Source organism: Leucopleurus acutus, assembly GCF_964270905.1.
Source record: "Leucopleurus acutus genome assembly, chromosome: 10".
NCBI classification, from domain to species: Eukaryota; Metazoa; Chordata; class Mammalia; order Artiodactyla; family Delphinidae; genus Leucopleurus; species Leucopleurus acutus.
In genome coordinates this window covers 93,768,883-93,794,362 of record NC_139153.1, presented here as the reverse complement: position 1 = coordinate 93,794,362, position 25,480 = coordinate 93,768,883, and the positions used below count along the sequence as shown (strand labels likewise).

The 25,480-nt window shown below is 46.9% G+C and overlaps 1 protein-coding gene across 3 annotated transcripts in view; it reads left to right on the top strand.

Annotated features, from left to right (window-relative positions):
- Nucleotides 1-5,735: 5,735 nt before the first annotated feature.
- The window catches only part of JARID2 (jumonji and AT-rich interaction domain containing 2), a gene marked incomplete at its 3' end in the record, with an annotated part of 243,631 nt that continues 223,886 nt past the window's right edge, over nucleotides 5,736-25,480 (top strand). For 2 of the 3 annotated variants that reach the window (XM_082848319.1, XM_082848320.1), the window contains exon 1: nucleotides 6,326-6,856. In XM_082848319.1, coding sequence (XP_082704445.1) covers nucleotides 6,812-6,856 — 45 coding nt within the window. In that variant the 5' untranslated portion in view covers nucleotides 6,326-6,811. Of the gene's footprint in view, nucleotides 5,885-6,325; nucleotides 6,857-25,480 lie in introns of those variants that run through there. The other variant, XM_082848318.1, reaches the window with a different exon arrangement.

Here is a 25,480-nt window from a genome sequence, read left to right as displayed (position 1 = left end):
CATAAGGTTGTATTAGGCAATTAATAACATACAAGTATAAAGAAATCTGCCCTAGTAATCCTTACCCAACAATTATGTATTTAAGTCTACTTAGGGGGGCCAGCACTGAGAAGGGAACAAGGAAGCAGAGTACAAAGGTCAAAGTAGGATTAGAGCATGTTGGATCCACAAATTTCTTTGGCGATAATTGAATTTAACCCTCTCATTTTATCGACGATGAAGCAGAGGCCCACAGGGGTCAAATGAATGGCTTAAGGTCACTCAGAGAGTTAACATTAGAAACATCTGATTCCCACCCAGTGATGGGCCTCACTGCCCAAGGGCTGCCTCAATATGAGACAAATCATGGCTCCAGTGAGATTTTCAATCTAAATAGGAGAGACAAGATACATAAATGACATAATCAGAAAACAAAGACAACATGGAATAAAATTTTAAAGCTCAAAAAATGGGGCTGATGGTAACCATGTGAGGTGAGAGACATGTTAATTAGTTTGACTGTAATAGCCATTTCATAATGAATATACGGGCTTCCCTGGTGGCACAATAGTTAAGAATTCGCCTGCCAGTGCAGGGGACACGGGTTCTAGCCCTGGTCTGGGAAGATCCCACACGCCGTGGAGCAACTGAGCCCGTGCACCACAACTACTGGGCTTGTGCTCTAGAGCCCATGAGCCACAACTACTGAACCCACGTACCACAACTACTGAATCCCGTGCGCCTAGAGCCTGTGCTCCACAAAAGAGAAGCCACCACAATGTGAAGCCTGCGCACCTCAAAGAAGAGTAGCCCCCGCTCGCTGCAACTAAAGAAAGCCCATGCGCAGCAACGAAGGCCCAACACAGCCAAAAATAAGTAAAATAAATAAATTTTAAAAAAATATATATATATATACACTTGAGTGGTTAAGTTTCCACACCTCTTTAAAAAATGAATATGCATATCCAAACATCACGCTGTACACCTTAAATACGTGTCATTTTTATTCTTAAAAGATGTGGCTGAAGGAACAGGGGCAATGAGAATTCAAGAGGAGGAGGCCCAGTAGCCAGGCTGAACTGGAGATAAGACTGGAGCTGGGCCCTTAAAGAGTATACAGCACTATGGTGGATTTGGATACTGGAAGAGGAGAAACAGTAGTGCTCCAAAACGCAATTGGAGATGATAGTCAAGAGACTAAATGGCTGGCAAAAGTCTAAATAGTCAGGCATTATAGTTTGGGTGAAATATTCATCAGTAAGCATTTACTGGACCCTGCCAAATTCTAAGAAGTTTCTGGAGCTTTGGGGAGGGGATGAGAAGTAGACAACATGGTCTCTGACTTTAGAAAGCTTATTTTTTATTTGGAGAGGAGATGGGAACATAAGACAAAATTGGAGAATGTAAGCATATACGGTTATAATACGGTGGGGCAGGGAAGATGGGCTATTAAGGCAGGATTTCTGGAGAAGATGAACCTTGAGTTACTTCTTAGGAGCACCATGGCTGTGATTCATGTGTGGAAGCACGTGGGATAACGTGTGTCATCCCTGCATTAAGAGGGAAATTTCAATATGCATATAATATAGGACTGCGGATTATTCTTCTGTCCTTGGTCTTTACTTTTTTTTTTTATTTTTAATTTACTATTTTTTTTTTGCGTTACGCGGGCCTCTCACTGTTGTGGCCTCTCCCGTTGCGGAGCACAGTCTCTGGACGCGCAGGCTCAGCGGCCATGGATCACGGGCCCAGCCGCTCCGCGGCATGTGGGATATTCCTGGACCGGGGCACGAACACGTGTTCCCTGCATCGGCAGGCAGACTCTCAACCACTGCGCCACCAGGGAAGCCCAGTCTTTACTTTTTAATTCCTTCCTTGTCATTTCTTTTTTTTTTTTTTATGTTGGGGGTAGGAGTTTATTAATTAATTTAATTTTGCTGTGTTGGGTCTTTGTTTCTGCGCGAGGGCTTTCTCTAGTTGTGGCAAGCAGGGGCCACTCTTCATCGCGGTGCGCGGGCCTCTCAGTGTCGCGGCCTTTCTTGTTGCAGAGCACAGGCCCCAGACGCGCAGGCTCAATAGTTGTGGCCTACGGGCCTAGCTGCTCCGCGGCATGTGGGATCTTCCCAGACCAGGGCTCGAACCCGTGTCCCCGGCATTGGCAGGCAGACTCTCAACCACTGCGCCACCAGGGAAGCCCTCATTTCTTTTTTTAAATAAGTTTATTTTATTTATTTATTTTTGGCTGCGTTGGGTCTTCGTTGCTGCGCGCAGGCTTTCTCTAGTTGCGGCGAGTGGGGGCTACTCTTGGTTGCGGTGCGAGGGCTTCTCAATGCAGTGGCTTCTCTTGTTGCGGAGCATGGGCTCTAGGCGCTCAGGCTCAGTACTTATGGCTCGTGGGCTCTAGAGCACAGGCTCAGTAGTTGCAGTGCACGGGCTAAGTTGCTCCGAGGCATGTGGGATCTCCCGGGACCAGGGCTCAAATCCCTGTCCTCTGCATTAGCAGGCGGGATTCTTAACCACTGTGCCACCAGAGAAGCCCCCTTGTCATTTCTTACAGGAACTCAAACGATGGACTAGAATGCTTGGTTAAATATGATTGCCCACGCAGATTTGGACCCAGAATAGTAAGTGCCTGCTCTTATTTGTGTCTGATGATTTGCTACCTCTTCCTCTTTCACTTCCATCATGTTCCCAGGCTTCCTACAGTGGATAATTGATCTAATTAAGGGCATAAAATGTAAGATTAAGGAATGATCTTTAGACTCTGCCCTATTAGTCACCATTCCCTCCAGCTAACCAGTTCCCAAGTCCTATTGACTTTTGACATTCTAAGTATTTCTCAACGTGTTCTCTGCTAGCTCTGCTATTTCCTCTGCTGCTGGATTCAGATCATAACCATTTCTCACCTCATTTATGCAATAACATTGCAACTGGTTTCCAGCTCTCCCTGCCTCTCTTTTCTTCAGTCCTCAATTTCATCTCTCACAATCAGAATTACTTTTCAGAAACACAAATCTGCCTTATACGGCCAGTGAAAATCCTTCTGAGCTTCTTGTTTCGCTTACAGGCAAAGTCCAAAGTGGCGCACAGAACCTTTCTGGTCCTGGCCTCTGCTCACCTCTCAGTTTCATTTTTGGTCGCTCCCACACAAAACTGAGTCCCATCCATAAGTGTGGTTGTTTTTTTAGGTCTCATGGTTTGTTTGTTTGTTTTTTAATGCGGGAAAGTTGCTCAGCAGACTTCAAACTGCTGATCTCCTACTCATCCTTCCAAACTCCTTCATTCCTGGTCACCTCAGCTAAGCATTCCCTTTAGCACATTTTCTATAATGCAAATACAGTACTTTTTAGAGGTATCACAATTGGTCGTAGAGTCTGCCTTTTCTACTGAGCTGTGTGTTTCTTGACAAAGAACTTTCGGTCTCTCTCTCTGTGTCTTCAGGAACGAGACCAGTGCTGGCACACAGGTCCTGTAGGAGCACTGTACCTAGTGAGGTCTTCCCCCACCCTCCCATCCCCTACTTCACGACTTGGAAGAGGTCAAGAGACCTGCTGTGAGAGGTAAAAATCGTCAGGAGAGTGATAATTCACTTACAGAAAATGAAAAAGAGGAGGAAAAGGTAATCTATGGCTTTGCCAAGATGGCAGCGAAAGGAAGCTCATCTGGAGACAGTGACTTCCACAACAGGAAAGCCTTCCAAGGGCTAAAAAGGCCGACCTATTTTCCTTTTCAGGGAAAGCGACAGCTAATGTTATACACATCTTTTGGAAATGAGCAAACAGCCCTCAAGCCTCAATGAGAATGGTTTTTCAAATGTGGTGACCTGGAGACGGTAGCAGGTAGCCCGCAGCGGAGTTCTCTCGGCCTGGGGACAGAGACGCCCAGCCTCGGGGGCTAGCTGAGGGAACCGAGAAGAAACCCAGCTCTGTTCTTTAGTATTTCGCCTGGGGATGGGCAGATCTGACATTAAACTTCCTGAAAGCTGGTGAAAACCCTAAGAGTGTGGAGACCTGGAGACTACCAGAACACAGGTCATAATGATCAGAAAGTCTTCTGAAACCACCTCGTTGTAACCTAACCATCAAGTCACGTGGGTGGCCAATATGGAAACGTGGAGTCTGTTCTATGGGGTCCTTCAGCATAGGCGCCACGTGAAGGCTCAGCGGGTCGTTTATTTTTCTGATTGTGAAAGGGACATAGGACGCGTTATTTCAATTTAGAAGGCAGATTTTCTTTTTTTTAAAAAGGAAAAGTAATACTTAAAAAGCATTTTAAAGCAGCACTTTATTTCATTTATCGAAAGCTTCTAATAACGTGCCTGGTTCTCGGCTGGGTTCACATTATTATATAATCCACCCCACAAGGTTTGATGGTCACTAATTTGCTGATGAGGAAGCTGACCAGCTCAGAGAGGCCGTCGGGTACCTTTTAGGAAGGGGCCCAGGGGTGGTTTGAATCCAGGTCTCTTACCTCGTGCCTGAGACCTTTCTAGACACCAGGTTCTCTCTTCAAAGACTGCTGCAGGTAAAACCTAACAACTGTGATACTTTCGAGGTAAGGAGAATCTGAGGAACGGGAAGGAGAATTGAAGGTACGGGAATGAGTACGAGGGGGTATTTATTCCACTTTTTCATTTCTTAAAAGGGTTGCCCGAGAGGAGATACTTTAGAACATCACTTCTGTAAAACCACGGTGAAAACGAGGAAATTAACAATGCAGAAAGGCTACGAGAGACTTGACAAAGTTGTTAATAACGCGAAGGCCGAAGCGATACACCAGGCCCTCCCTACTTCATTTATACTGACGATTAAATAAGCACAACAGGGGGCAGACGCAGGGAGAAAGCAGGCTCTCGCGTGGCTACCGCCGTTGACATTCCTGGCACTCGGCGTTCCAGATGCTTCCTTACGGTGTGCGTGTCTGTGTGGCTCGGGCTCCATATTCCACTCGTTTCCCCCTCAACGTTTTAGTCTCGCTCACAGGCGCCCCAGACGCAAAAGACGCCGGGAGCAGCCAAGATCGAGCGTGATCTCCTTAAAGACGGTGATCTTTTGTAGGAGGCGGCGGCCGGGGCTTCCCTTTTGGGGTCCCCCTACCCCGGACGCCGTCCTCGCTCGCCGGGCCGCGTGCCGCGCCGGGAGGTGGCCTTTCCGCGCAGGAGGCGCGTGCGGCCGCGGGCAGAGGTGACCTCGGGCTCCCCCGAGTCCGACCGCGGCACGCTTCGTGCGGCGACGCGAGGCGGTGTCCTGAGGTGACACCGGCTGCGCCGCCGAAGCAGCAGGCGCCGCCGATCAACTAGTTCGCACCGAGGATTCCTCTTGGTGCGTGGCCCAGTTTTCCTTAGGACTGGCTCCAACCCCTCGCCGACACCGCCCCCCGCGCCGCCACGCTCCGAGGCCTTCCCCTGGGACGCCGGGCGTCCCCCCCCACGGCCGCTCGGCGCGGGCCGGCGCGCACGCGATTCCTCGATTCCACAGGCGGTTTGCGCCGCGGGTGGGGGCGGGGCGCGCGGGGAGGGGGCCGGCCGCCGCGGGGGGGGGAGGGGGGCCGCGGCCGGGGGCCAGGGGGCGGGCCGGCGTGGGGAGTTCCTTGCTCGCGGACCACACGCTCTGCGGGCCAATCCCGAGCCAGCCTCTCTCAGTGTCACACGCGGGACACGTCCAGGCGTTTGTTGGCAGGGCCGGCGAGGGGGAGGGGGCGGGGAGGAGGGAGGGGAGTTGAGTGACAGGCTTGCGGGGCAGGCTGGGAATTGTAGTTCCCAGCTCCCGTGGCCATAGCCATTTTGTAGTCGGGGGACTACAACTTCCAGAAGATCAAGGGGACCATTCTAAGGTGCCCCGGGAATAGGCGGCTCTCCCCGGGGCCGGCCGTCCTGGGGCACTGGCACCCAGCAGCCCGGCTGCAGGTAGACACGAGGCGTGGCGGGGGCTAGCGTGTGGCGGTTGTGGGGTGAGCGGCAAGCTGGGGAAAGGGGGTGAGGTGGAGCGACCGAGCGTGCCATGCATTGAGCTAGGGAGTCTCTCTCAATTCCACTCTTAGGCTCGGCGTGGGAGCGATGTCTGAGGGGTAGCCCGGGAAGGGTTCGTCGAGGCCTCTCGGGTGTCTCGTCGACGGGGCTGAGGGGGTCCTCTGGGCTCGGCCAGGGGCGGTCGGCACCGGAGGAGGCGGGCGCTTGGTGGCCCAGCTGTGGGAGTTTTCGGCTAGCGTCCGGCGGGGAATTATCCGAGGAGCCCTAACTTGTATAAAAGCAGAGTCCATTTAAAGTTGGGCTGGATAGCCTCTCTCTCATTGGTTAGGGGGCTTGGAAAAAAGAGACTCGGCGAGCCCTCGCTGTGGTGCTGCCGCCGCCGCCGCCGCCGCCGCTGGAGTTGACTCTTCTGCTCGCACTGCTGCTGCAGCACAAACGTGACTTCCAACATTTTTTATTTATCTTTCCTTTTTCTTTTCCAAGATGTAACTACGGATCAGACACTAAGGACCTTCACGTTTCGCTGATGTAGTTTTTGGAGGAAAAAGGGGGGGGAGTGAAGGGCGTCGGTTTTTTTTTTTGTGTGTGTGTGTTTCGGGGGAAATTTTCCATTATGAGTGTTTTACTAAAGTGAAATTTTTTTTTTGTTTGCTTCGTCTTTGGCTTTTTTTTTTTCCTTCCCAATTTCGGATTTATTTCAAGGCGAATCGGGCTTTGGGGGAAGAGGAAGAAAAGTCGGATTCCAAGATCAACCACCACCACCAACAACAATAAAAACCACCAGGATATTTTTTTGCAAATTTCTGACGGCTTTAAATTCATGAAGCAATTGTCCCCTTTTGCAATCAGCATTTGGATCTCAGAATGAGCAAGGAAAGACCCAAGAGGAATATCATTCAGAAGAAATACGTAAGTGCTCCTAACAACACATCCTTTGACTTGTAGTTTTAAGCAATGGCTGTGAATGTCAAGTTTATAGATAATTCTGCAGCTGAAGGGTTTTAAACACAGCGTCCGATAAGGCTGTTTCTTTCTTTTCTGAAAGAAGGCTTTTTCAGGCAAAGTCGTGTCTGCCTAGTTTGGACGAAAAAACAGATTGGTGTAGCGATACCTCCAGTGAATAAATTGACCTCGAATGACACAACCATAATCTAGTTTTAGATGAAAGGCAGGGGATTTTGGTGGAGCCTGGGTGGGGGTGTAGGGGCTGCGGTAATGTGACTAAACTGCATTCTCGGGCGGATTTGGCCCCTATTGCACTTTGCATGCAAATGAGCCTGTGTTATTATTATTAATGTTATTTGGGAAATCGTGTAACGCATGTGTGTTGGAAGCCCTTTAAGTTGCAATCGAGGGTCCGATTATGGCGATCTTGTTCCTTGCACTGGCACATCAAATTTAATGTATGTGGTCGTTTTGGATTATTTGGTTCGCAACATAAGCCAATTGGGAATCGCGTTACAGCGAATGCATTTGTTGGGATTGACTTTAATAATGGGACTGGTTTTGTTTAAAAATTCATGGTTTCCAGTTTTAGGGGGAAAAAGACATACAATATAGCTAATGTTTTTAAGAAGGCATGTGAATGCATATGTAAGTGACTACAAATAATTACTCCCAGTTAACTGGCCTTCTGAAATTGGGTGATTATTCAGAGATTTAACTGGTGTGGAATAGTTAAATTTGTTTTGTGCATAGTACAGCTACGTTTTGATTGGCATGGGGAGTGTTTTTGTTTTGTGTGTGGTGGCTTTTTTTTTTTTTAAGTTTGGGGGGAGGGAGGGGGGAGGGGTCCGAGGATTAACCAAATATGCACTCGAGTGATCGGTGATTAGCTGCATGCTTTAAATCAAAGAACCCATTAAAAAAAAAAAGGCCAAATGAACACACATTAGGAATAATGCAATGTTATAAGAAAGTTTTATTTAACTCGGGTCGACAAATTGGTCTTAATATTTTCCCTTTTTGAGCAGTGTGATGTGTGTAATGGGAGATGACCTTCGGGGCACTGGTTTTGTAAAAAATAGATTTAATGGAAAAGCTGAATATCTCTTCTTGAGGGCTGATCCTAATCTAGACACGTAAACTTCAACTATGAAAGAAATGCAAGGTTAAATAATTAAGCCTTACTTAAAAAGCTGTTCCCTAAAGAATTTAAGAATTAAAATACATCCGCATTGCAGAGGGCTGGGGAGAACGCAAAGGACTAGTTTAAACTCGGGCAGTAGAAACTGCAGGGAGACAACCTTGTCTGCGAGCGTGGACGCCTTCCCGGGGCACATCCGATCCGGGTGCAGCCACAAAGCAAAAGGGGTAGAACTTGGACCAGAGCCACCCCCACCCCCGCCCCAGTCATCGCGAAGTTGGGGAGCGGCGTGGGGTGGGATGTTGTGTTGCCGGTGGTCAGCGGATTGTGTCGAGTCCTGGCGTCCGGCCGCCTGCCCGTGGCTGGTGGCGGCCGCGGGAGGCAGAGCACGAGTTAACGCTCGGGGAGCGGAGCCCGTGTTCCCGATGTGCTCTAGCCGGCTGCGAAAGGGAGGGCGCTCGGGGGTCGCGGCGGGCTGGGCCGGGGCCCGGAATACGCGCGCGGCCTATAGGGGGCGGGCTGCAGGCTCCGGACTCCGGACTCCGGGCTCCGGGCTCCGGGCTGCGGGCTCCGGGCGGGCGGCGCTGGCCGGCGGGCTGGCGGATGGGTGGGTGGGGCGCGGGGGAGGTGCGGCCGGTCGGCCTGGGGAGGGGGCGGTGCGGCGCGCGGGGCGGGGGCGTGGCGGGGAGGGGGCGGGTGGCGCGCGGCTGCGGCGGGCGCCCCCCAGCGCGCGCACGGCGGAGCATGGCGGCGGCGGCGCGGCCGGCTACCCGCGGCCCTGCCCGCTGGCTCCAGTGCGGGCCCGAGAGCAACAGGTTAAGCCGGCGAGACGTCAGCGCGCCCCCTTCCCGCCCCCTGATTCCTCCCCCGCCTCGCGCTGGCCTCCCCTCCCTCCCTCCGCCCCCCGCGGCTCCGGGTTCCCGGACGCTCAGGCCGCGTTCTTTTGTCATTGTGACGTCACAAAGGGACGGGCCCGGGTGGAACCTTCTCCTCCTCCGTGACGTCAAAAGTCGGGCGGGAGGTTCCAGCGCGGCGGGGCTGCGGGGGAGGAGGGAGCGGCGCGGAGGCGGGGGCTGCCGCGTGGGAGGAGGAAGTGGAGGAGGAGGAGGATGCGACCGGCCTCGGCCTTCCGCAGCGAAACGCTGCGCTTCCCTCCAGGTGAGCGCGGAGAGCCTGTGGACCCCTTGCGAGCGACCCCGACCCAGCTGATTCCACTTAGGGGGTGGGGAGCAGGGCGGAGACGTTTTCTGTCTGCAGAAACGTTTTCGTTTCCTCTGTTTCCAGGTCTGCTGATGCCGTGGCATTACTGTGGTGGTGGTCGTGTTCTCTCGTCAACGCTTTTGAAAAGCAGGGAAACTTCATGCAGGGAAGCTTGGCTTTGTAGGAGAACCATGTGTGGATTTGGCCACCTTGTCACTTTTAAGTCGTGTTGGGGGTGTCTCGGCAGGATGTGGCGGGATGCCTTTCTGGGTGATGTTGCACAGCATCAACTGTTGCTCTTTATGAATGCCTTGAAACACCAGAGTGGCACTTCTTCGCTGTGCCAGCTCTAGGCCTATTGAGTATTTTAGGGGGTGGGGCAGACGGGGGAAAACTGTCATTGATGCGCGTGCTTGAAAGAGCACTGGACTGCGAGTCTAAGGTGTTCTGGGTTTAGTTCTTGAGAACCGGAGAACAAGAGGCTGGAAATCTGGGTCTGTTTACTCTTCTGTAAAATGGAAAAAGTAATACGTGCCTTTGCCACTTCACTTTATCTGAGGTCACGTGCGTGAGATAATGTCCGTGGAAGATGTAAAACAGTATGTATGTTCTTTCATTGTAAGGTGGAATTATTACTTGAGCTCGTGGAAGGCAGCACATTTCCTGCAAGTAGTCTCAAAAGCCTTAGATGCCTGCCGCGTTCCCGTTTAGTTTATTGCTTTAGCAAAGCAGAGTTTGGGGGTGGGATTGTAGATGGCAGGCTTTGGGAGAAATGATTGTTATATTTCATATTAAATGACGTCCTTGAGAAATTCATAAATTGCACTGTAATCCTGTCTTAATTGCTGGGTACGATTCCCGCTACAATACCTTAAATAACTGAAAACATTTGCCTTTCAAAGCCCTAATTCACTTGGACAATAAAAACAGTTGCATGTTTTGCTCTATGGGTATTTTATGCCATTTCCATCACTCCACTGGTTGGTTATTCCTAGGCAGAATAACAGATGATACCCAGGTTGCGAAAGCATTTGATCTTTGATGCTTTATAGCAGGTATGAGTTTGAAATAAAAATCTCTGCCACATGAAGATATGATTCATACAGTTAGCGTGAAAACAGATTACCAGTTTGATTCCTAGGACAGCTCAAGCAGAATTTGTAACACTAGGCTGTAAATTTTAAGTACCTAATTTTCTGAGTTAAAGGTGCAGTATGATTGAAAAAACTGGGAAAAGTTTGTGTTACCAGATTCCAAAGTGGGATTTACTATAATTACATAAAATTGTAAAGAAAAAAATAGAACGACACCAAAATGTAGTGGTAGGATTTATGAGCTTCTGTCCCCCGCGATGCCCCCCTTCCCCCCCATTTTACACCCAATTGAATTATTTTACAGTTCTGGGGGAAAAAATGTGTACACATTATTTAATTGCTACACTTTTCCTTTTTAAAAAAATATTTATCGATTAACAAATATTTATCGAGTATATGTGGTGTACTGCTATAAAGTGAATGGTGGTTTTTTAAAAAAAGATTTTATTTTGGTTTTGGCTGCATTGGGTCTTTGTTGCTGTGAGCGGGCTTTTCTCTTGTTGCAGTGAGCCGGGGCTACTCTTCGTTGCGGTGCGCGGGCTTCTCGTTGCAGTGGCTTCTCTTGTTGTGGAGCACGGGCTCTAGGCACGCAGGCTCAGTAGTTGTGGCGTATGGGCTTAAGTTGCTCGGTGGCATGTGGCATTTTCCCGGACCAGGGCTCGAACCCGTGTCCCCTGCATTGGCAGGCCGACTCCTAACCACTGCGCCGCCAGAGAAGCCCAGTTTTTCCTTTTTTGAGCTGTTCATGTGGCTTGCTTTCTGTCTGTCTCTAGTAGTGGAGAAAACTTTTCTCTTTGTTACATAGTCTCGGGCAGAGACAATTAAGCAACTGTCACTGTCTGGAGAGATTATAGAAAGAATATTGTCAACTTAAGAGTCCAAAGTGTGTCACTGAAATTAAAAAAAAATTATGTTTAAAAATAATCCAATTTGAGTTATTATTACTTCGGTTATTATTACTTTACTGTAGACCTGACTTGTGTGTCACCCATAGCCATTGGCCCAAATAGCCAGTTAGAATTATTTGGTACTTAGATGGTACTTAATGGCTGTTTCCTCTGTCATAGGAGGTTAGACCAGTTCCTGTTGCTGGGCTGAGGGCTATTGACTTACAGACGTCTTGGAAATAACTCCAGTGCTAATACATATTCTGTTCCAAAGGTTATTTAAACTTTCCTCCTTCAGAAAGAGAAAATCTTGTGTAGTATGTAACCAATGTTTCTTAGATTCAAAATAGAACCCTTTTCTTCCTTTCAAAGACGACATGGGAAAGTCATATTAAGCCCAGTACATTAAAACACCTGGTAAAGGCTAAGCTGGACTTTTTTTTTTAATTTAATGATAGTTTTATTTAACCTTAGTATAATAAAAATATTATCTTAACATGTAATCAGTACAAAAGTTGCTAAGATCTTTTGCCTTCTGTTTTTATCTTGTGTCTTTGAAATCTGGTGTATTTTTTTAACCCTTACAGGGCAACTCAGTTTGGACTAGTCATTTCAAAAGTTCAAGAGCTACGTATGACTAGTAGCTATCCTACTGAACAGTGCAGATCTATGTAACCAGAGGTGTATGTAATGTAGCACGGTGTCTGCATTGGTGAAAAACCTCCAGTTCTACAAAATCGCACACTAAAAATTACAGGGCTAGTGGAAAAATAAGGATGAAACATGTCACTCAAAACATATAACTTCGGTGAAGTGAACGGTAATGAGTCAGTAATGTGGATCTGGAAAAATGACATGAAATGATCAGGCAGGCAGCTCAGACTCGAGTGAAGAGTGGTTATACTCACAGTCTTTTGTATAGAGTAGAGCTGATATTGCCAGGGTAGTATGGATGGAAGTAAGCCGTTAGCCATAGGCATTGTTTTCTTTGTTTGTTTTATGGGGTTTTTTTGGGTAGATGCACACTTTTGTAGTTTGTTCTGAGTTTTTTTAAAAATCGTGACTGGATGCTGAAAAGCTGGTCTATTTTTAAGGTTTGCCCTTGATCATGATGGTCTGAGGACCTGACTCCTGACATTTTCATCCAGATGGTTAAAAGTTTTGCAGCCTAAGAAGTTTAGTTATTGGAATTCTGCTTGCGTTGTTTTGGTGCTCCTGTTACTGGTCCAGGTCTCAGTCTCCCCTAGGATTATAGTAACAGCACTCCTATTAATCGCCTTCCACCTACCCAGCCTCCTTGGTGCTCCTGGCTGCAGAACATCCTGGCTGTGATATCTCAGCACGAAGCTCCTGGCCAGTGGGCAGGCCTGGGAAGTGTGTACTTCTGTCCCCTTTGGCTCCTTCCCATATAGAAGACTTGCCAAGTGTCAGTTGTTTATTCCCAAATCTGGTTATTCCAGTTAGACTTATTATTGCAATTTCGGTTAAATATTATGTAAACCTTTGAATGAATGTGAAAAGAGAGTTGGTTTCTATGAAAGCTTGAAGCTGAATGTTTGAGAACCCTTGATAAAAGTGAAGTACTAAAAAAAAAAATGAGACGGTTAAATTAGATGTGGGCCCGCCATTTTCCCCATTTAAAAGGCTTGGGGAAAATCTGTAAGGATTCTGCACACGTTGCTTTACAAGTGGTTCCCTTTTAAGAACCAAGCTTCACTTACGGCCAGACTTCCTTCCCAACAAACAAAAAAGCATAACATGGAGCACCAAGAGTTCTCAAAAACATCTGTAACAGCACATTTATGTGTTCATTACGTTACATGTATGTGCATATATGTATATAATCTACGTATCTGTATAAGTAGATATATATATATATTTTAAAGATTTCCTGCTTAATAAACTTTATATTAGCTAACCAACTTATGGTCCCTATCAGCTCTGATAAGAGTGCTTCCATTGTGTTTAGCCTTAATCCTCAAATATTAAACTAGACTAGTTTATCTAGTTCATGCCAGGTAGCATAGATAAAATGTGGGTCAGAGTGGCCCTGCTGAGGTAATTTGTATTACTTTTAGAGTTTGTGTCATTCTCAGGATGGCGGAGGCAGAAAGATGAGTGATATTATTCCTCATTTATATGGAGTTCAGAAGCTTGTATCTTGTAATCCAGCAACTTTAATTATTTTGTCTTACTTAGGAGATACTGCTAAAGATCTGTTCCATTTCAAATCCTCAAGCCTACCTGTTAATGGAAACAAGACACATTTGAATCAGTTTCTACTTAGTTCTCTTGTTTCTTTCCATCTCCCAAGGTACCTCTTCTCCTCATTTCTCTGACTGCCCTCCCCTCCACAAGCCTCGCTTCCTTTTCCCGGCCCCAGACTTCGTGTTTCTGGTCCCTTTTGTCTGTCCATAAAGCCTTTTCTACACTGGCCTCCTCGTCGCAGGCCCCTTTCATTCCAGGAGGTGGGAACTCTGATGACTTTGGTCTACCTTTTTGTAGACAATTTGAGTGAGATTTTTGTTATCCTTTTAGGGTTTAATCTTTCTTGACTTCAGACAACCCTATAGCCTTCTGGCAGCCTCACACTTTTCAATCAAGGATTTTCATTCATTTCTGACTCAGAATAAAATTGTTAAAAGTAGAGCTGAACCTAGCAGGAAGTGGCAGCACTTGCCGGATATCCTTTTGCTCCTGGTTGAATGATCCTGCCTGCTTCCGGGACTTCCTGTCCTGTCACCTCTTGCAGGTGGCTTTTGTCTCTTTTGTTCTCTTTGTCAGGATGTGCGGGGTGGGAGAGAGCCCACGTTTTGTAGAGGTAGATCCTATCCTGAGGGCCAAGTCTCAGGCACATCTGAGTGGGCAGCTGGACCACAGCCCTGGGCCTTGCATCTCTGTTTGGCTTTCTTTCTACTTCCACCAGTCTGTCTTGCCACAGATTTTACTGCTCTTGTGAGGAGGCCTCCCATGCCTCGTGGGACTTCTCTTTGCCATTTGAAGAAATGTGCCAGAGGAGCTTGGATTGTAAGAAACGCTCTAGCATCATGAGGAGAAGATGTCAGTTCTGAAGTAAGTGCCCACAGTTATTGTTTCCCTAGTGAGTTCACAGGAGAGGAAGAGGCTGTTGAGTCCATTTTACAGAACGGAAAACTGAGGCCGGTAGGCCCTTGCCAGACAGTGAAAGGCTGTATCTCCTCCCCACTTCTAGTCCAGATGAACTTGAGGTAAAAAGAGTGATCGGAGTAGCCCCGAAAAGGGGAAAATGCCATAATGGGGGCTCTTGGCAGCCTTTGGAGAGGTTTTTTGGCTTGAGAAAGTTGGGGGGAAGTTAAGGCAGTTTGTCAGCCTCCAGGAGCAGGCGTGGATCTGTCTCAAGTGCGTGTTTGTTGTTTTTTTAAACACCAGTTGGTGGAGCTACCCCCTTATCCCCCGCTGGCTGTCTCCTTGAGTCCTCAGTGGAAGAAGAGCTGAGATCCCAGTTGTCCTGGGACCCGGCTGGTTTGTGCTCTGTATTTTAAAAGTGCCCCCACCCCACGCTCTTCGGTGTATCTGAGAGCCGGCCTGGGCTGTGTTTGCTCTCCAGGCTTCCGAATTCATTTGATTTCGCAGGGACTGCGACAGATCAGCCTCGATGCTTTTTCGCACCTTTATTGTTGCCCCTGACTTTTGCTGCGTAGGGTACCGTGGGGCGCTAGGGGAAATCATTTGCCCTCAAATCCTCACCAGGGTCTGGGCCGGGCAGTAAACAAAGGCTGCCTAGATATGTTAATGAGGCAGCGTGAGTAATGGGAACATTATACATAATTACTCGCATATTCATAGGGTGTATGAGGGCCTTAGAAAGGGGAACGCTACTGGCAGAAGTTCTTGAGAGCTGTTTTGGAGAGCTGGTGTGGCCTAGAAGGCCTAAATTGGATCTTAAGTTCTAATTTTGTTAAGTCTGTCAAGCTCCACCACCCATGAAGAGGAAGGCAGTGAGCATTGAAATACTGGCAGCAGTGTTTAGTTACCTTGAGTCCTAGAAGGTCATAAAATTCATAGCCACAAATTTTGCCCCTCCGTACTCCCAGTACAGCTCTTCTCACGTATTTTCTCCAGTACAACCAGGAGTTCTTTCCCAGTGATAGTTTTGGCTGGGGGTGGGGAGGCATGAGAGGGGTGGGTTGTGTGTGTCTTTTCCATCAGGAGACTCTCTGGTTTATGTGACAGCAGCCCAGGTATCTAGTGACTGAATCACCCAGGGGAATGTGGGAGCCATTTGGGCGCCCTGTTTTATTGCTCTCTTTTTAAACCTGGGTGGTTCTTTCTCCATTATTTCCCAGCCACAATGTGGGTTAGGGCTACAATGGTTGTGTGTGTTATCTCTTGGTTCTTATTTCTGCCAGCTGTTAAAAGTGTTTGGTGCCTCTGGGGGCAGAAACAGGTGCCAGGAGGAAATGAGAAGGGATTAGGGCTGAGCATGTGTTTCTTGCATTTATTCCCTCCCTAGGTTTACAGAAGGGGTGCTGCATGAATGCTTATTCTGTTAAGCAGCAGTTGGATGTTGACCTAATCAGGACTTGGAGTGTTTTGTGCTTTGAGTCCATGCCTTATTGCTAGTATGTGGGCTTGGGGAATTTAATGCCTCAGATTGGGACAGGCTTGTTTTGAATATGTAGGGCACCTCTGTGGTTATAGTGGACAAGATTGGGAATATGAGCTGTGTGACCCTGAGCAAGCCACATAACCTCGCTGGACTGCTTCCTCACCTGGAAAACTTGTTCCATGCACCTCACAGGCTTGTTGGGAGGGTCAGTAAGATTTTTGATGTGAAAGCACTTTGTAAACTGCATACTATGCACAAATGCTCAAGAAGGTATGATTACACAGTTGGAAATCACCAACCTGGAGACATCAGGTCTGTCGGCAGCCTTCCAGGCTGACTCAGGAATAAATGAATCAGATGAATTCTATACTTTGCCTCTTAATAAGCCAAATGAATAGCAACAGATATTCTGAAGCCCATTTTGGGATATAGAACAAAGCTTTAAAGATTAGAAGGTGATTATATTCAGTATCTCATAATAACCTATAATGAAAAGGAATCTGAATAAAAAATGTATAATTGAATCACTTTGCTGTACACCTGAAATTAACACAGTGTTGTAAATCAACTATAATTTAAAAAAAAAAGATTAGAAGGTGATGTAATCTCTTCCCAGCCCCACTCTCTGGTGCTTGAATCTCTTCTCTATTATCCAACACTTGACTTCTGAATATGTCTGGGTGGTGAGTTAGAAAGACTGACAGATTGAGAATTAAGATTAGAGCGGCACTGAATCTTTGCACAGAGACGTTTCACCAAAGATGTTTAACCTGGCTCTCGGAGCAGTAATCCTTGAACTTGAAACTCTGACCATGAACCTTCAGTGGATCCAGTCTAAGCTGCATTTGTCCTCAGCACAGCATAAAAAGCCCTTGCTCTACCTTGAGCTTCTGGCCACCCGTTCCACTGCAGCTGAGCCAGCCTCTTGGCCTTTGCACATCTCGGTTGCTCAAGTTGCTCAGGGGACGGATTGCCTGTGGAACCCACCTTGACCACGCTGAGGCCTGACTGGGCAGCCTGCCACCCTCTTCCCCAGGCAGGCAGAGCCACACCTCTTTTCTGTGGGCCCGACTCCTCACACGTACCTCTAGGTGCTGGAATTAGTGTTTACATGTGTCTCACCCTATTAACCCCACACGATTAGAGGCTGAATTTTCTGTCATCACACAGTTTAGGAAATATTTGTCGACTTGAAGCTTTTGGAGTATTTCAAATAATACCCACTAGTGGGAGGGAATTGGTAAGGGTCTAGTGGAAAAAGGTGAGCTTCACTAATCAGAATTTCACAGCTGAGAAAACCTGAGGTGTCTAATAACAAAGGTTGCATGTTTTATCAGTGACAGCCGGGGCATGAAACCCAGCCCCTGATATAGTGGAAGGCCAGCTGGGGTAATGCCTTTGGACCGGCTTTCAGAGATGCTTCCTCCTGCCAGATGGATCCTCAGTTATCCATGGTAACTGCAGTTATTGATTCATTTTCATGGGAAAATAAAATCTACATGTAATCCCCATACCTAATTGGGCCAATAGGGTTTGTCCCCCTTTGAAAACGGTTCTTTTTGCCTTATAAGAAATCATTCAACTCCAACAGCAACACAAAGGTAAAGTCTACTGCAGTTACCTACGGGGTGCTCCTGCACTTGTAGATAATGTCGTTTTACCTATGTGGGCTCATACTCCTAAGAGATGTTCTATTCCGTGCTCTTTGTATTTATATCTCATTTCAATTATCAGAATACGATTCTGCATCATTATTTTTAATAGCTGCTGGGCACTCGGTCAATCTGTACCACAGTTTTCTTGACCTGTCTGTTCTTTTTTTTTAAATTTTTTGCGGTACGCGGGCCTCTCACTGTTGTGGCCTCTCCCGTTGCGGAGCACAGGCTCTGGACGGGCAGGCTCAGCGGCCATGGCTCACGGGCCCAGCCGCTCCGCGGCATGTGGGATCCTCCTGGACTGGGGCACGAACCCGCGTCCCCTGCATCGGCAGGCGGACTCTCAACCACTGCGCCACCAGGGAAGCCTGACCTGCCTGTCCTTGATGGTCTTTTCACAGTATGGGGGCTGTCGTCCACAGTGATGTGTGCAGTATGCTTTTCCTGTATCTTTTTGCACTTAATTCCAAACTCCTCAGTGTGGAACTACCACTTTGTGTTACGTGTGTTTACAACTCAGATCCCTTTTACGTTGTTTTCTGGGAGAGAGACTGTACTAATTTACAGTCCTCCAGGTAGTGCCAGCGGGTTTGTCTGTTGGCTTTTAAAAACCAATACAGGCACTTGTAATAAGTAGTAAAGATGTCAGGTGGGTTTTATTTAAGTTTCTATTTTCTTTCCTTGTCCTCTCTCAGGGCATTAGAACTAAATGAGATAAGATACGGGAAAGCACTTTGTAAAACAAAATTGCTCTGAGAACACAATGTGTTATTTAGTCAGGATGACTGTAGCAGTAAAGGAAGAAGCGTCTGTGGAATTGTACAATTACATATTTCATGTTTATGAAATGCTTTTTTTGTGAGGATGTGACGTAACTTTAAAATGACCCCAGAATCCCATTCTTTTCGCAAGTGATTTCAGCCTTGGTTGTGAGGTGGGTGTTGTACAGTGACAAAGGTCCCATTGGGCTCTGGCTTGGAAGACTGTTCAGTCGCATACAGCTGACGTATTCTCTGACTCTGTTAGGGGTTAGAAAATATGACATTGTCTTTGTCTTCAGAGAATTTACAGTTCAGTTGACAGCTGAGATGCCAAACCCTGTGGGAAGAGAGCCGGTGACCTTGGGTAAATCACTTCCCCTCAGTCTCAGTTTCTTCATGCATAAAATGGGGAGACTTAGACTTTCATGTATTGGCCCCTCAAGGTCATTTTGGGGGAGGCAGAATCGTACTTTAACATGTGAAGTGCTTTATAAACTAACTATCTAGACCAGATTATTCTTATTTTAGGTCCTGCAGGTCTTTGTGGCTGTAATTCTCCAGCCTCAAGGTTGAAGAGGGAACACGATGTTTCTGGGTCATCCTTGCTGATTACAGCCTATCCGGGTTGTCTGAGGAAGAGGATAGAACTGAAAATAATATAGATGCTTTTTCTTCCAAACTTAAGATGAAATGCAGTGTGATCTTTATATCGGACACACTTTTTGATTGTTCTGATGATGGCTTTTTATCATCCTCCCTCCCCCCATGTGAGAATGAGGTGATATCCCAGAACTGCTAAGAAGCAGCATTACTTTTTGGCATTTAAGAGTACTTTTGGATAAACTTCTTCACCTTCGTTTTCATTCTTCAGTAAAGATGTCTTTACTTTTTTTTTTTAATTTTAATTTATTTTTATTTTTGGCTGCATTGGGTCTTCGTTGTGGTGCGCGGACTTCTCATTGCAGTGGCTTCTCGTTGCAGAGCACGGGCTCTAGAGTGCAGGCTCAGTAGTTGTGGCACATGGGGTCAGTAGTTGTGGCTCACCAGGTCTAGAGCGCAGGCTCAGTAGTTATGGCGCACGGGCTCAGTTGCTCCGCGGCATGTGGGATCTTCCCAGACCAGGGCTCGAACCCGTGTCCCCTGCATTAGCAGGCGGATTCTTAACCACTGCGCCACCAGGGAAGCCCAAGATGTCCATTTAGAAATGAGGTAGGACTTAAATGTTTATTGGTTTTACCTAAATTGCCCCCTTTTCCATTCTTCTGTTGCCCAGAGCATGAAAACGCTGTGCGCTCTGTTTTCAGCTTGTGATAACGTCTTGATGTTGGGGGATGAAAGAGTCGATGTGATGGCGAGGATCCGTGGGCTGGAGTCCCAGTTAAATTGGTAGCACATGGCTTCCACCTGCAGTAGCTCCCTGCCACCAGGACCGGGTACTTGACACATGCCACGTGACTCCTTTCCAAACTGATGATCCCGAGTGGCCGAGGCTACCACCTTTGATAGGTGCCAAACGGGCAGTCAACCTGGTTTCTTAATCGTTTGAAAATGACGAAAACACTTGGCATTGCTCTGTAAAGAGCTCATTCCCATGCATTTAGGAGGGTTTAGCAGGGGACGGGGAAACAGTCTCACTAGTAAGCCTGATTCTTGTGGTGTGGTTTTTGTCTGACATTCGATTCCATTCGCTCTGCAGCCTTTTCACTGGGACTTGTAGTTGGTTACAATTTTTTGAGGGGGGGTTTATTTGATATATTTACTTATATACATCACACCTTATTCCAAAAAGGATTTAAGGCCATAATGAGCAGTCATCCTGGGAGCAAACAGTTTTTGCTTTGATCTGACTTGAAGTTCACTTTCTAAATCCCCAAAGTGACAACCACATTAAAATATGGGCAGCGAACACTTGTCCTCAACCCACCAGTGTTTGGGCTGAGTAGCCTTTTGTTTTAGCTCTAAAATCTTGACCTAAAACTTTAGTTAAAGGCAAGGTTTGTTAAGTAATATTGGTATTGACACCCTGAGAGAACTTTTAATGTGGAAGAATTCTAAAGATGCATGAAAGTAATCCGCAGTGGTGATCACATCCTTGAATGGCAGAGATCAGATTTCTATTTAAATGCCAATGCAGTTTAATACCACCTTTTTCCACCATGCAGGGGGCCAGGGAGGGTCTGGATTTAATAAATGAACTTCTTTGGGGGAAGCGATTGGTACATGTGACTGCATGGTCCAGCATTCTGTGTTTTTAAAAATGTTTGCAAATACTCATTCTGTACCATAATCCTCAAAACTGCTGTTAGGATTCCAAACCATTGTGGTTTAAACTTTGCTGGAATCTGAAAGGTGGCTGACAGAGTGAAAGGAAATCTCCTTAAGTGAAGAACCCATTTGACTTGCCTGATTGTCCCAGGCTCTGGGCTCTGGGCATATCTGAGCCACAGGCCTAGTCTCCTGGTGGAAAAGGTTGGGGAGTACTGGTTTCTTTCTCCTGGACTGCCCCCCACCCCAGCTCAATATAAACACCATCATTTAGTCCTGCAGAAACTCCTGTTACGAATATAGACTTGCAGAGCCCTGAGAAGCACACTCTTTTGTACTCGTGATAAATCAGAACTCTAATGATGCTATAAAAATGGGTTTTCTTCTGGCTCTGGTAAGCTAGGAAGCACTGGGAGGTCAGGAAGATGACGGGTCTGACTTGGAAATATCTGAAGCTGAAAAGTGGCTTTTTTTCTTTTCTTCTAATTCTGCTCCCTGCTCCAATTACATGGAGCTGCTACCCCAATGCTGACACGGACCCTATGAAACACATTTTCTACACTGGAACTAGTAGCCTTTTTCCTTTGCATCTAACGTGAGACTTGCCGAAGTTGTCATGTTATTTCCTTCCAGAATTTTTTGGAGCAGTAGGCAAAGCCTCTTGGGAGTATAAATAATGATGATTATAAAGACCAATTAGGGGCTTCCCTGGTGGTGCAGTGGTTGAGAGTCCGCCTGCCGTTGCAGGGGACACGGGTTCGTGCCCCAGTCTGGGAAGATCCCACATGCCGCGGAGTGGCTGGGCCCGTGAGCCATGGCCGCTGAGCCTGCACGTCCAGAGCCTGTGCTCCGCAACGGGAGAGGCCACAACAGTGAGAGGCCCGCGTACCGCAAAAAAAAGAACAGTTAGTTTACCAAGGAAGACCATTCATTATCTTTTTCTTTTTTAAAAAATAAATTTATTTATTTATTTATCTTTGGCTGCGTTGCCTCTTCATTGCTGCACGTGTGCTTTCTCTAGTTGCCGTGAGCGGGGGCTACTGTTCGTTGTGGTGCGCGGGCTTCTCACTGTGGTGGCTTCTCTTGTTGGGGAGCACGGGCTCTCGAGCGCAGGCTTCAGTAGTTGTAGCTCATCAGCTTAGTTGCTCCGCGGCACGTGGGATCTCCCCGGACCAGGGCTCGAACCCGTGTCCCCTGCATTGGCAGGCGGGTCCTTAACCATTGCGCCACCAGGGAAGTCCCAGGCCATAATCTTTGATTTGCAAAAGCTTTTACAGCTGAACATTGTTTGCTTACAGTTTAATACAAATGAAGACCTTAATGGTACCTATTGTAAGAGGAGTCCTTTTACTCCACTTGTACACGGAGGAGGTCATCTCAATAAAGAACAGAACACATTGCTCAGTTCTAACTGCTCGTTTCTCCGGACAGGCATTACATACAGTCCAGGGAAGACCTGGGGTGGTGCTTCATGGTTGCTTTTTTCCTACCATCAATGGCACAGAACCCTCCCTGCTGAGTGTGAAAAGATTTTAAGGCTGATAAGTGACCGAATGTACTTTTGGAGTCCCTCCTCTGACTGCTTCCTTCCCAATTTACAAATCCAACCAAAGACGGTTTTAAAACGAATTTAAGGGACTTGTCTAAGTAGGCACTGACATTGGATAAATATGGTAGGCTGTCATGCTCTTAATTAAAGCCCACAACATAGCTGCAGGGAAATAGGAAGCCTCCAGTTGCAGTTTTTATTTTTTGGGAGATTATAGTTACCCCTCATCACACTTTTCAGTCTAACTACAGTGTGTGTGTGTATATATATATATTCTTGGCATACATTGCGGTCCTTGGCTGCTGTATCTTTAGCGAAGTGTCAGCCCCTTTTAGCCCTTTCTTTTTTAAAACTCTCATATCCCCAACTTATTCCAGTTCCTTTGGCAGTTCTTCAACTATGTTTCTTTTGGCGTTCTACTGGTGGTTCAAGACAGAAAGGCATCCTAGGCATCTCGGTCTTCCCTGAGTGATCTTGGATGTGAATGTGGTTTTTTCTTTTTTTTCTCGCTGAACAGTTCGGTGGTTTTTAGTATATTTGGAGTTGTGCAATAACACCGCGATCAATTTTAGAACCTTTTCATCACCCCAAAAAGAAACTCTATACCCATTGGCAGTCACTCCACATCTCACCCCAGTTTTTCTAGTCTTTGGCAACCACTAATCTACTTTCTGTCTCTATGAATTTGCCTATTCTGTACATTTGATGTAAATGGAATCATACAGTATGTGGCCTTTTGTGACTGGCTTCTTTCACTTGGCATAGTGTTTGGAAGGTTCCTTCATGTTGTAGTGTGTATCAGGACTCGGTTCCTTTTAATGGCTGAATAATACTTGATTGGGTGGGCATACACCACATTTTGCTCATCCATTCATCAGCTGATGGCTATTGGGGTTGTTTCCACCTTTTGGCTCTTGTACATAATGCTTCTGCGAACACTTGTGTGCAAGTTTTTGTGGGGATGCTGCTTGCACTTCTCTTGGAATACCTCAAGCTAGACCATCTTGCCCATCTAGGTGATTACTACTGATACATTTATTTACTGCTCTTTCACCTGTGAAGCTGTTCCCCTTAGCCTGGGTCCCAGAGCCTCCCTCCTGTGTTCTGTGCGGCAGAGGGCTGCATGGGACCCTCTCCTGCTGGGGGCAGCTACCTTGCCTTGGGGTGGTGGGGTTCTCACTTTCCTCCCTGTCTGCCTGCTACTCTTCACTGTTTGTGGGTGGCCAGCAGTGGTCTTATTTCCCCTCCCCCTTTTCTTTGCAAGCTCTGAACACTTGGTCAGGCGTGAGAAAGTGGTGGGGCTTGGAATTTCGATGATTGGCTCTTTGTGGGTGCTCAGGTGTTTTGCGTTGTCGTTCTGGGCCTTCAGGTGCATCTCTGCATAGCATTTACCACGTAGTTTTGGGAGGAGCCAGGGGTTTAAAAACCCTGGCTCCGCTCTGGGCGGCAGAGTAGGATCGAGGGGCTGTTTTCCTGTCTTGCCTTTGGTTTTTGACTTTGTCGTGGTTACCGCTGTTGACGTGCTTTGGCAAAAGACTGTGGGGAAGAGAACCACCGTCCACCTAGAAATTCGCCTGATTTTCTTGCTCCTTCCAAGACGCCTTTTACCTAAACGAAAAATGCTTAAAAATCAAAACAGGGCCTCATAACAAACTCCTTTAAGAAATGGGAGTTCTTTTAAGGAAGAGGGATGGTGCCATGTTTTCTTTGGATATTTCTGATTTTTTCCCCAGATTTATTTTTCCCAAGTTGGTGTGAGATTGTTGAGATGAGATCAGTCTCCTACTTGAGTAGAGCACTTCTGGCTCATTTTTAAGTGTTTGTAGAAAGTATGAGGCGATAGAAGAGAGTTGGAATGGTGGGGATGGAAAAAAGCCCCATGACCAAGGGTGCTGGAGGCCTTTGGAGACTTGGACATTGTGGGTTCTGGTTCTCTGGGAGTGACGACTTGGTGTGGGTGTCCCTGCCTTTCCTCGAGGTTCCTGGTGATAGGAAGCCAAAGGCTAGTGTGTTAGCTTTTGGGGATCTTATTACCTACTGCTCAAGTTCAGTGTCAAAAAAATTCATTAATAACGAGATTAATCACGTTTTTCCACCACTCCCCGGTTTTTCTGGTACAGCTCTCGGTTCCAGATTGACTCTTGTGTCACTGATTTGCCTTACCTAAAGGGCAGACGGCTGTATTCACTATTTTCTCTGTAGTGGCTAACTAACCAAGAATTTGCAAGGTAAGATACCCACCTCAATTTAGAAGGTGGTAGGTGTGAGTGAGTGAGTGAGTGTATATGTGTGTGAATATCTAAGAAGGAGTTGCTATTTTAAACTTTGCATTGTTTAACTGGAAATCTGTGTTCTGTTCTGCCAGGCTGCCTTTGTGTGGTGTTACCTATAACCTACACACATACTTGTGCCATTTCAAAAGCAAATGCCACATCCCTCCTACTAAAATTGCTTATTAGAGCTAATTTTACGAATTGAGTTAGAACTGCCCTATAATGTAATGCAGAATATTTCCCAATAATGCCTAGGTTAACAATGATAGTCTTGCTGTATTGTGCAAAAAAGGCTTCTGTTCAAACCCAGCTGGGTTTCAGGCTTAATTCATTGCTCTATGGTGGGATCACCACAGCTGCTGTGGGGCCTTTACAAATGCAAAAAAGCTGTCAGTGTTTGTTTCATCAGCTGCATAAGTGATGAGGCCAAGTTGAGGAATCCATTCCAGTGCGCAGTGTGCAGGCTGTAGCCATTATTGTTTACAGAATTAGTGTGTTGGAGCTTTAAAATAGTTGGCACATCGACCGCCCTTTAAAAGCACAAGACTAAGGGACAGGACCAGTTGGTTGTACTTGTAATGTTGGCCGGATCCAACCCAGCCCTTGTCTTTGACAGTTGCTTGCCCCCGTCTGTGCTGTGGGACTGACCCTCTTTTGGACAAGGCAGGGGTGCTGAATTCATGTCCCTTTCGTTCTGCATCTCAGACTTAGGTTTGCGGTCTTCTTCTTCTTCTTCTTCTTTTTTTTTTGGTTAGAGTTTTTCTTGTTATTTTAGAGTCCCATAATTGTAATTGAATTTTAAAGCCTTAATAATCCTCCTAGCTCCAAAGAGATATAGGACTGTCAGCTGGGACTTCAGATATCTGTGCAATAATGTTCCAGATCCAGCTCTATGGGGTTTATTTTGTGAAGTGATGTCGCTTTGGGAATTGTCCTCAAGTCTCCCTGTGGATACAGAAGTGAAGCCTACTTCTTGGCTGCAGAAGGAGACAGTGGACAGGTCACTTTCCAGCCAGTTAGGGGGTATCCCTGCAGGGTTCCTCAGTGGATACTGACCCCCTTCCCTAGGGACCTGGTGTAGCCATGGCAGCACGTCTAGTCCCTTTAGGGACCTGCATCCATGGTCTGTCATGGGATAGTGTAGAATTGTCCCTTTCATTTTAACCTGATTGATT